This window comes from Phalacrocorax aristotelis, chromosome 6 (genome assembly GCF_949628215.1).
Source record: "Phalacrocorax aristotelis chromosome 6, bGulAri2.1, whole genome shotgun sequence".
Lineage (NCBI taxonomy): Eukaryota > Metazoa > Chordata > Aves > Suliformes > Phalacrocoracidae > Phalacrocorax > Phalacrocorax aristotelis.
The window spans coordinates 6,145,673-6,158,205 of NC_134281.1; the positions used below are offsets into that span (position 1 = coordinate 6,145,673).

The window sequence follows — 12,533 nt, forward strand, 5'->3', positions numbered from 1 at the left end:
TCCTTTCGGTTTTGTCAGTGTATGGGAATGCTGGACATCAACACACAGCGAGGGATTTGGCCGAAAGCACTCCTCCTCAGCGTCTGAACCCTGCTGCTTTCACCCCCAGTTGGAAGATACAGGTAAAAATAGAGAAATGCTTTAGCTAACTGGATTCGGTGAAAATATAAAGCAGTTTGAAGAAGCCCGGACAGCTTAATCTTATTCCTAGCAGGCAATGGAAGTAAACCACAGTGTACGGGCTGATAGCTACTGTATACATAATACCCTCAGGTACTGTAACTTGCATGTGATTCTTTGCATTACAGCAAATAAATTGTCGCAAGTGGCAGTAAAGACCTTTTTAATACACTTTGTTCAAGTTGCCTTTATAAATATTTATCAGTGTTTACATAATTATACCTCTCTCCGACAGCAGGCTTTACAGCAACTTTGAACCACAGTAAAGAGGCAGACTGGATGCCTCCTTTTTAGCCGGACCGTATCTATTCTGTGTTATATGTACATCTATTACCAGCATGCTATGACCATATCACTCCTTCATTGCATAATGTAATCTATAGTTACATTACAAAAGAATCCAGCTACTAACAACTACGTAATATTGATAAAGCAGTTAGGAACAGAACATAAATTTAATGGGTGAGATATTACATAGCATAATAATCTGCAGGAAAAAAATGTGTCTGTGTAAGTAAACACAATTTATTATAGCAGAAACCTAAACAGAAAACATATTTCTTTGTCAGAAACTTTCTTTAAAAGAACTTGACATCCCAAAATTCTTTTCTCCCCCCACCCAGATGTCAGAAGCCAAGACAGACAAGGTAAAAATCAAACCAGCAGAAAGTTTTGAACATGACAAGCAAAATACTTCTTGGCTGAAGAAAGGTAAGCTACATTGCTGAGTTATTAGTTACTGGTTTGTGTTCAGAGATATTTCTTGCTTATCAAAAATTCTTTTTTGAAGAAAAAGGCATAAAAATACCTTACAGGCTTAAATATGGCCAGGAATTTCTACCACATGAATTCCATAGCTTGACTGCTACAAAACGTGCACGTACATTTGTTGACGGTGCATAAAGGCCTAAACTGCCAAATTTCAAAGTAACCTGAAAGCTCATTTTTCTAATATCCTGGCATTCCTGAGGTAGCTTTATTTGACCTGCACTATAAGCCACTAAGAAGTAAGGATCATCTTAATTCTGATGAAATGTTATTAACTCAAACTATTACTGAATTGGATTAACATTTGTTTGGTTTTCTCAAACATGAGTGAGGATCAACCCTGAACCTTTGGATTTGGCAGTGTGTTATCTTAGAATAAAGTAGCATCAGTTGTCAACGGTTTATGAAATATAGACTCTCAGAAGTAGAGAAGTTATAAAAACAAGTATCGAGACCTTTTTTGTTTTAATATCTGTCATTTTTCAGCCTTTATGTAAATAACGTGTCAAATAATGGTATTTCAAATACCACATTTTATTAAACTATTTAGAAGACGTACCATTGTAAAGGTTTTCTTATTGCATATTCCTGTACGCATAAAGAAGGAAGGGATATATTTCTTGCTGGGAAAATTGATTTGCCAAGTTAGTACATAACTTATTACATCTTTATGTATGTTTGCTGGTCATAGCAGAGTTACTTCATATTGTATTTCATGTTACTTCATGTTGTATTTCATATACGCACAAGAATATGAATTAAATGGTTTCAAAGCAGAGGCTTTCAAAATGCACGTGATACAAATTAAATATCCATGCTTGCTTAGGTTTTTAATCGGTTTTTAATGAGAACAATTACATTCTAATCCTAACAAAAGTATTTTGGGAACACTCAACAAGTGACCTCATGTTTTGAGAACATTACCTAGGAGGATATCGAGGAAAAGGCTCATTTATATCTATATTTATATCATCTGTAAAATGTGCATCACTTTTAAGCTCATGTAGTTAATTGTACGTTAGATCCTTTAGCTGCAAGAGGAGCTGCAATCAAGTAGGCCTCACAGCCTTCATTGTTTATGCAGCACTTCCACAGAATGAAAATCGCACGCTCGAGCAGAGCCGAACGGCCAACACGCAGGCTTTGTTTGGCTGGACACAAAATCTTCTGCTTGCAAGGTGTCAGCTAACTTCACTAAAAACTCTGCAAGCAGAGGATTTGCAATCCGGGCATCACAGGGCTCAATACAGGTGAGGGAGATCTGGGTCTGATCCTACAAGACAGCATTCTGCTTTAGCTTGTAAACAGCAAACATGTAAATTAATTGTTTATTCCATCAGAACAGATTAAAGCACAAGAGGTTTGCAGCTTTACAAAGGGGGTGTTAAGGTACAGGGGACTTTGAGCAGGATGACACTGATGGCACGGGCCCTCAGAGTCCCATGTGGTTATTTATCCTCTAGTCCAGACCTACTCCAGCAGCCAGGCGGCATCTCTCTCACCTGGATGTTCCTGAGCTCATTTCACTTAAGTGATGCTAATCCACAATGTTTTCTTTCTCCACTTCCTAAGGAGAGACACCGTCCAGAGTTTCTGGATCATCAGTAATGGCTTGATTGTTTTGTACTTGGAGGAGCTAGCCTTTCAGAAAGAGCCAAACGCTGCTGTTGGCACCTCTTCTCTCTGAAGTGCCACAGAGCAGAATTGGGCCTTGAAGGTCTTACACAGCAACTGAATCAATAAACAGCTAAAATGTGTCTCATAAGGAAAGGAAATTTTCCTTGAGATAAGAATATGGGCATTATTTTATCTTATATTGAAGTTTGCTTTTTTAAAATGTTGTTGTTTCTTTGTTTTAAGCAGTTCTGTGGTACACATTGGGCTTTTTAGAATATGGTAAACCAAATTGTCTGGAGCAGAAGCTTAACTTCTATGTTTAAATGTTTTAAAAATATCTCATGTATAGATTTCAGGCTTTCCAATAAACAATGAATTGTGGAGAACAGACTTGTACTGTTTCCGTCAGGCACAGTAAGAAGACTATATGTTCTTTTAGCAACCAGTTTTAAAGAAAAGTTATTTTTATTCATGGTTTTGTATTGATTATTTGTTCCTTCTAAAAAACAATCATGAACCACATAGTATCAGAAATAAGCAAAAAATATAGACTAGGCTGTGGCTTTAGTATCTTTCCTAGACTTCAGGTTTTTCCTAATGCTTTGCAAAATAATAGCCTTTGGACTGGTAGTGCAGTGGGTCAACATCAAAATAAGGCACCAATTGCATTTTTGTTGTCTTTCAACCTTAAAAGCTGTTTAATCAGGAAAGAAGGGATGGGGATTTTAATCTGGCATCCAGTATTTTAGGTTTGGTTTCTTTTTTTTGGAATAAGAAATTTTGCTCCTGTCTTCAAGCCTCTAAAAGCAGAAGTTGAGGTCTCATTCTGAGGGAAAACTTCTTCCACAAAGCAAAACAGAAACCAAACCAGCCTTATGAAAAATATTATAGGAAAACATTAGGCTGTGCATATAGGATTGTATCTTAGTATATCAGCATGAAGATCATAAGTGGTCCTACTCATGCCTCTATCTCTCAGTTAGTCATTTACACCCACTACTGTGCTCCTGCACCCCTGCCATGGGTGTACCAGAAGACTGATGGGAGTTAATGATAACAGGGTAAAAAATAATGCTGCACAAGCCAGCACAGACTTGGAGAGAAACATCTACATAATCATTGCCCCAGACTTTTTTTTTTGATGGGCATTGGCACATTTGTACTTTTTATTTCTTGCTTACCCTACAAGCCTTTTTTTTTTTTTTTTGTGGCAGGCCTGAGGTCCTCTGCAGCACCTAGCAGACTGCAGAACTATAACAAAATCATTACAAAAATGTAAGCAAAGAAGCGGACCAATAAATGCATGCTCTAGGTTTGCTAGACTTTAAGAAAGTCCTAAATACATCTCTGTACCTCCTAAGGCTCTTAGCACTTAAGTCTGGATGTGGACAATATGAGAGACTCCCTGGGTTGAGAGTGTGAATGAGGATGGTGAAATGATCACAGTCCTATCCCAAGATGTCTTAGGGTAAGGAATTTATACCAGCAGTCTCTTCTGATAGTGTGACATGTTCCTCAGGACTATTTCTAAAGATCACACAACAGATGAGAAAGCCTGTGCTTGGAGGGTATGCATCAGACCATCACATGCAAATCAACCAGAATCTGTAAGAATGAGCACAGAGAAAAGGCAGTTCTTGGCCTCTTTCTGCTTGTCTTAGCACCTGTGCTGTGCTTAGCACAGGTGAGAACCAACTCAAGAAAAGCCTGGGACATAAGAATAAAGCCAGAGAATGAGCCCTATTTTGTGTAGGACTGGAGGCAGTTATCTCTGCTTGCTTCTTCCCACGGGGAAGAGCTTGGCATTGGAGATAGGAGGCAGGTTTGGATGGAGATAGAGTTCCCCGTGCCAACACCTACAAAACATCAGGGCAGAGTGAAACATGAACTCATTTGCAAAGAAACATTTGCAGAATTACCTGCATTTCTACCCTGAAAAACTAAACTAAAGCAGGAATTCTCAGCACACACATTATCCCCACTTATACATGTTTTGCCCTGACATGCACAAAGTGACATAAATGACAGAGTATATAAAATATGAATATGCATAAGTAAAGAATGACCAATGTAACTTGAAGGTAATATTAAAGAAACATGCTCTGCATGGGCCTGTGTCCCCATCTATTTCATGCACCCACAAGATATGCAACAAGCAGACCATTACACCCCAAGCATGAAACATCTCTGTGGGCTCCTAATCAAGCACAATTAGAGGGTCCTGTGAAATCTGGAAGCTATACAAAACATGCTTTTAGAAATGCAGTATCCATGGATGAGTAGCACTTCCAGGGGCTGACTTGGGGATGCTCCCACCTTGCACAGCACTGCCACAACCACAGAGCTGCCTCTTCCACATGGACCAGGGCTCTTCCCATCATGGTGGTGATTTAGTGCCAGATTAGCAACCATCTGGTGGGAAAGGAGGTCAAAGCAGAGCTAAATTCACACCAGCCTCAGCATGTGGCTTTTGGAGTTCCTTACAAACATTTAATCTCTTGGTATCACTTGATGATTACAGCCATATGGATACATGGGAGCAGGCAGGAGCTTATCTGACTGACATAAAGCTGTAAAAGGTGACACTGATTTTGCACAGGGGCCAGCAGCAATGGTCTGTTCACTATTCCTGCATCCGTTGCAAATGGAAGGGAAAATGTGCGAGGGCCTAATGCTGCCCTCTGACAGTTTCAGCCAAAACTGGCCACGGCAGCCCAGGAACGCAGATCCGAGTTGCACAGAAATGAAATTTCATTTCAGATATTTTCCACACAAAGCCCTCCTGTTTTATGCTGCCCAGCTGTGTACACAAATGCCCTCCATATATAACTTCCAGTGAAAAGTTAATGAAATTACTTCCTTGCTCTCCTGCCAAAAATATAACTGAAACGTTAATCTCAAGACTTTCTCCAAAATAGCCCCTTTCTGCACTAAAATTCTCATAAATCAGAAACATTTTTGTCTAAAATAAGCCTGTTTTCATTGTCTTGCAAATAGTAAAAAGTCTAGCCCCAATTTCTTTAATCGGCTGCTCTAGCCAGCAGATTTTTGCTGTAGGGTGAAATTCAGCCCTGTACTGAGGGTCAGCACAAGGTCAGCACTTAAACCATAAAATAGGGCTTAAGTGGTAAATAGAGCCTCTGTTCAGGATTATATTTCACCCCTCCAAGGACTACACTTCATATGAAAAGGGAGATTTACTCATATCATAGACCCGGCTGTAGTGGCATTATTCACATTATTCAGATAACACTTTATTTCGGAAGTAATCCCATTGGGTGAGATTGTGCCACATTTCTTAGTGGTACATCCCAGAAATCCAGTGCAGGAACAGACTATTTCTAACTGCACCACACCAAAACATCCCACAGCCTGGTCCTGGGGTTATATTCCTGGGGGTAATAGCAAAAGCTTCTCATATTGCAGCACTCAAATGCCTTTTCCCCAGCATCCCCCTCTCACTGGTTACCCAGGAGCTTTAAGAGACTTTTACAAGAAGTAATAAAGTGCAAAGGACAACGCCATGAGACTGGTTTTGCGGAAGAGTTGTCCTGGAGACGCTCAGGGAATTTCCCAGCTCTTTCACAACCCTCCAGCTTTTTACCTGGTTTGCAGGGGCTGGAATAACCGTTATGGGGCTTGTACTTTGATTTCAGGGAGATGATTCTCAGCAGAGTGTTCTGCTCTGACAGGCCTCCCTACATTTAGGAAGCTAAATGACATTTTTAGAATTTCTTTCAAAACTCAGAAGTCAGTGAATACAATTTTACGTAGACTTGGACACTTGTTTCCTGAATTTTGCTGACTTGGGTCCAGAAGCTTTTTTCACTCTCTTCTTCCAGCCTGAATTAAGTCATTTGATTGAAAAGCTTTATAGAAGACTGATAGCAAAGAAGTACCTCTCAATTTCATGTAAAAGAAAATGCCAAATGCTTATAAGATGAATGCTCTAATCCAAGCAGACTGTTTCCAGATAAGACCACCACACACCACCACACACACATAAAGACACATTTAAAAACTGATGACAAGGATCCCAGGGGCCTCAAATTCCTGGAAGATGCCTTGTCAGCTTCAGAACTATGACCAAATGAATTAATCAAGACAACCCTTCCTTTAAGTTATAAAACAGCAGATTTAAAGACTCTCTTCCATTGGAGAGGGAGTATATGAAATCTGCAATGGTCCCAGCTCACCACTCCTAATTATAGTTTTATAAACTGAGTGGTCCTTGATCTTTGAACTGGAGGGTCCTTGGAGATGCAAGACTGCATTGCCACAAAAGTGGAATGAATGTACTGTAAAGATAGTGCTACTTCTCTGGGTGATAGGGTTAAGTTTAAAAAGTCACACTCCTATGCTGGATTATTGACTGTAAAAATGTAAGTGAAGGCTTATTTAGGTTTGCCTTAAGTAAATTTGTTCCAAAGGAAGAGAAAAGTCTATTTCATTCAACTGTCAATGCTGGGGAAGAACTGAAGATGTTGTTTCATTCACCTCTGGAAGTTTTCCAGACCAATTCTATTCTTTTCTATGCTTGGGTAAAATATTCCAAATATTGTCCTCAGTTGTGTCAGTAGACCAAAACATGGAATAACAATATAGACACTCAGTTGTTTATTTTCTCAGCAACATACATGTTAGAGCAGAATCCACATACCAAAGGGCCTCCATAGCACTTCGTACTTAGGATGGCAAACCATGATGCACAGAAAAATCTTAGCCTAAGGGTCAGTGTCAAAGCAATGAGTAATACCATTAAAGCTGCATTGGCTTGCAAAAGATTTCATTTGTCCCAGTAAGTTTAAGACATACCTGTAATCATTTTAGAGCATTAATGAGGCAAGAGGAATGAAGCAACATATCTCATTTTTACCACTTCGATTCATAGAGGGAAGGGTCAAATGCCAAATTGGTCTCCTAGATCTAAGGCACTACAAGGTAGAAAAATGCCTGTACTAAACAGAATTAAGTAACCTGGGTGAAAAAGAAAATTCAGTACTAATAAAAGCAATAAGTATTTCAGAAGCTTCATAATTTTTAGTGTTTGATTATGGTATATCTGCTCCCTATTAGGAATGTGGTTGGCCTTAGATTCCAATAGCCATATCACTTTCACAGGGCAGTTTGCTACTCTTCAAGGTGGAAATGGAGCCCAGTTTTTGTTTCTTTAATCAACTTCACCCTACATTTCTGAAAGCTCAAAAAATTATTTGTATTCTTCTGATCTGGAGTAGTAATGCAAGTGTCCTCAGGGTTATTACCAGTTTCTTATAAAGACAGCAAGACCTTTGAATCTAATTGGATATTAGATGTTTAGAATATGAAAAACAAACATTTCAAGCCTATTAATAAGCATTTAGTTTATTTCTAGAACATAATTGTTTGATAGAAATCACATCAAAACAACCTCTATGCAGGCCTGATTTGCTTTCACCCCGACACTGAAGGCAGGATAATTGTGGATATAGGTAGTTCAGCACTAGTTTTCAGAAGGTGTTTTACAGGCCTGCAGGATTACACACTGATGTAGAGCCAGATGGACCGTCATAGCGATGTAACAAAATCCTTGCTATTGGAGGGGTTCAATGAAATATTTAAAGATATTTAGATTATGAAAAAATAGGCCTCCCCTTGTCCCACTGAAGACTTGCAATCCTTCTCCAAAATACAACTGCTTCTAAGTACTCAAAACAAAATGCAGTCGATGGGCTAAAACTTGGGGATGCTGTTTGTCTGTTACTTATGAAGGATATTACAGGAAAAGTTGAGACAAAGACCAAAAGTGGAATTAGTTTAAATATTCATTGTTAGCTGAAGTTCAAAGGAATTATTTTTCCATCTATTTTTAAAAGTATTTAGAACTAAGTCCAAATGGAAAGATACTTAGACATTGAGAGTGACTGCTCTAAATGGCCAATAATAAAATACTGGACATAAACCCCTTATCAGAACAACTTAGTGATTCATAAGTAGTTCTGTGACTTCAGATCTGGGATGAGAGCACGTGATTGTATGAGAGGACTCAAATTCACACCTTCCAAAAGAAAACTTTCAGCTATCAGATACCCTATGTAATTATTGAAGTTTGGAGATTCCCAAGTTTCTATGTCTGGATGGACTACTTAAAGCTCACTGCTCCAGAGAGAAGTGAAGGACACTACAGCCCAGCAGGTAGGACACCTGCATGAAGGGAGGAGACTGGCTCTAGTCCCTGCTAGAGAGAGTATTCAGCTATCCCATAAAAAGCAGAACACCCTTGACAGGTGGTCTCACACTGATGAGAGCAGGCAAAGGTGGATTTGAGACTGGGTCATGCCAAATCTGCCAGCTGCTCTCACCAGGATCTCACATAGGTGGGAAGGGACAAGAGCATCTCCCCCAGCTCTGACTCAGCAGCAGTGGCTGGCAGAGGTGCTCAATGCAAGCATAGCAGCCCTAAGTACACAGGGGTGGTCCTTCTCCCCATTCCTTCCAGTAGTTTTTCCTACGTTAATTCTTGTTTCCTCACCTGTCCCATCAGTTTATTGGCCCCAGTTACCTGATCCTCTGCATGTGCTGTACAGAAGGTTGAATCTGGGACTCTGGTGCCTGCTGGGCAGAAGGATGTACGTGAAAATTAGGTGCTGAAGCCCTCAGTGTCAGCCGGGTTTCTTAATAGCTCTTACTACAACTGAGATTAATCTCTGAACAGAATTGCATAAGGCCTCTTTACCACCTAAGCAATATTTATGTGTTAGATCTTTGCTATCCCCCTAAACTAAATTAATTTTTATTTTATAGGACTCAGTCTCTTAAGGTCTCCTGATTATAGTGTCTCATTTTAATTTCAGTCTTTAATCTGAATAAACATGTTAGAAAAACACAGACACAATTAACTTAATCATAAATTCAGATGGATTGTTTATTATCTGTCTACTTAATGTGCTTATGATTGCAGCAGTTAAACATGATAATGTTTTTTCTCACACATAAATGAATACACACAGTACAGAAATACATGCAGGAAGAAAGACTTTTGCCGGAGTATGTCAGTAGGCTCCCGAGACAGAGAAGTAGATGCACTGCTCACTGTTGTGCTCTACAGAAAAAACAAACATTGCCATGATAGTGTTGAGACATCTGAGAACTGATTACCGACAAATTACGTTCTTCTTGCTGAAATATGCCTACGTGCAGTTTGGAAGGAAAGAAAACGTTACTGCAGCAGATGCAGATAGGAACACTATTGGGCTATACCACCGCCCTTGTAATCTAAAAGCAGAGGTGTAGATTTTGGGTAAATAAGATCCCTTTAGTTCTTCAGAGTAAAACACAGGTCAAATGAATGTCTTCCTACTGAAGCAAACTCAGACATCAGATTTACAGAGAAGAGTTTTCTGCTGTGTCTCTTTGTAAAGAGAGTTGTCTTAAAAAGGGGTTAAACCCTTTGAACACTAAATTGTCTGGTTTGTTACATGCCCATGGCAACTAACGCATGTGCCAAAATGCTATCACATATCCACAAATACTTGGATGCCAAAATAAGAGTTGGAATATGATTCTTCCTGTTCCCACAGCATATTCAAAGTAAATAATTATTTCAAGCATGCGTTCACTTAATTTGGTGATTATTACTTAGAGACTTTTCTCTGTCATTAGGCTAATTTTTTAATGGCCACATAGTATACCACAATTAGGTTACATTTGGCTCAGGAATATTCAAGTTTCAGCTAAATATAAACCCCAATACACAACGCAAAAAACAATACTTTGGCCTCTCCCCATCCCCAAACAAGAATCATTTATCATCTTTGTTTCCTCACTCTTGGTTCTCAGATAAAGCAGCCCCAAACACATGTTCTTATGTCACTAAAGCTAAATTCAGACTGGTATTTCCTATCTCTAGCCTTCCTAGGGTTTCTAACTTTGTGTGTTGACAATCAGAAAAAGGGTCTTCAAGGTTAACTGAACTCTCTCATCCTACATTTCATGCTGGCTCTCTGCATGAGGCTCACTCTCACCAAATAGACCTTAGAAATAAGTTGAGAGGAGTCTTAGAAAAAAAACAGAACGTACCCTCAGGTAATTACAATTTTGTAGGGCTGCTTCATGTAACACTCTTCTATCAGATGCCGTTCTTTCAGCTTTCCACCCTATGAGCCACGCTTGCTCTGCACGCTCTTTGAATAACAAAATAGTCAATACTAAACTAAATCACGACTTCTCTCTTGTTGGTTAACAGAAAGGCTAATACACTGGGCAATCCATGCCATTATGCGTATAACAGTTTTGAATTTGACTCAGACCAAGCTGAGGTTTAATGCCTTTTAAGATTTTCATATAGACATCTCATCTATGTTGACTGCTGGTCCTAAACTTACATCATGGCTGATAAATCAGTCAGTATTTCTGACTGAAAAGAGTCCACTATGATAGAAAATGGGCAAAGAGGAAGAAAGGGGAAGATAAAAAAAATGGAAACAAGTCAATTTAAGCCTCTTCACTTTTACTTTGCTGCTTCTCAACGATTTCCCTCATATAAGAATGCTACAAAAAAAACCCAAGTAAAATTTTACAATAAACTTTTTTCCTGATTAAAAGAAAAGGAGAGGTTGTATGCTACTGGAATTTTAAACCTCGAATCCATGCTGATATTCCAGAGGTGGGCAAATCAATAGAAGAGGCAGGAGAAGAACGTTAAAATAATCATAGGAAAAAGCAATTATGGCACCTAATAGTCATTCTGGTTAGACAAAGTTGTGACCAAACATATTGTCTTCAGATATTTTAAGTGTTTACTATTTCAAAAAATACTGTTGCTGTTATAAAACAAGATAACAAATATAGCATAAAGTGTTTAACATACATCTATTTCAGCTTCCAGCTAAGCAATGATTTATTTTTCTGCTTTATCTATGATTTAAATAATTAGCCTATGAGCTTCACATAGATATTCACTTGACCCACAGTCTTGTCCCTAGCTTTATGATCTGCACTGTTCTATCAGAGATGACAATCATTAAGCATAGACAATCCAAACAGCAGTGGAAGCTTTCCCAGCTCTGGGTTGGAGGGAATCACCAACAGTTGTAGAAGGATAGTACAGTCTCCATACCTCAATTTTTTTTTCATGAAAGATAAATAAAATATAAAACTAAGCTGTGGTTTTTACAGTATGACACAGCAGTATTACTTGCATTAGGCCAATTTACCACTTATGATAGCAGTAATAGCACTAAAAGCCAATAAAAGTGGTTTGTTCGTTCAAAGATTGGCTTTTATGGCTTATTCTAAATATTATCAAGTGAATCAAAAGCTGTCATTATAGTGTCTAAAAAGCCTTCGTACCTTGTAAGCAAACAGTGTGACTTTGACAAATAATCATTAATATGCCTGTGTGAGACTAGGGCTAAAGAGAAATAAAAAAGAAAACTGAATATTTCATTTTATATAAATCATTAAGATCATTTCAGTTAAATTTCATACAAAATAACACAATTTTGTATGTAAAATGCCATAGTTTTCCCAAGTTGTTTTTTTTTAAATCTGTGAACATACTTTTTTCCACAAAACAAAAACTTGTCAGATAACTGAACAATGAATGATTGAATTATAATGATATATTCTCAGCAGCTTTGTCAAGAAAAAAAAAAAAAAAAAAAAGAAGTCATGCACATGGCTAGGTAGTGCCTTTTAAGCCAGCATCTAACCTAACCTTCCCTTGGCTCCCATCCTGCCTGCCAGAAGCCCCAACAAGCACAGCACCGCTCCCCCTCTTCTTGCTTCACAACAGAAGGTATGTTCCCACAGCACTGCAGAGGTGTAAAGTAATTTATCTCCTGCCTCATACCTGGCCAGCTACTCTTGCAAGAAGCTCAGGGGAACAGATCCAAGGCTCTGGCAGCTCTCAGCTGCACTCCACCCACCTCCTGCCCACTTAGATGTGAACAGGAGGGTCCAGAGACCTGTGCATTTGTACGTAGGGC

The 12,533-nt window shown here is 38.9% G+C and overlaps 1 protein-coding gene across 3 annotated transcripts in view; it reads left to right on the forward strand.

Annotated features, from left to right (window-relative positions):
* Positions 1 to 803: 803 nt before the first annotated feature.
* Positions 804 to 12,533, forward strand: part of MDFIC2 (MyoD family inhibitor domain containing 2) — a 48,685-nt gene continuing 36,955 nt past the window's right edge. For all 3 annotated transcript variants that reach the window (XM_075095465.1, XM_075095467.1, XM_075095466.1), the window contains exon 1: positions 804 to 891. In XM_075095465.1, coding sequence (XP_074951566.1) covers positions 804 to 891 — 88 coding nt within the window. The remainder of the gene's footprint in view (positions 892 to 12,533) is intronic.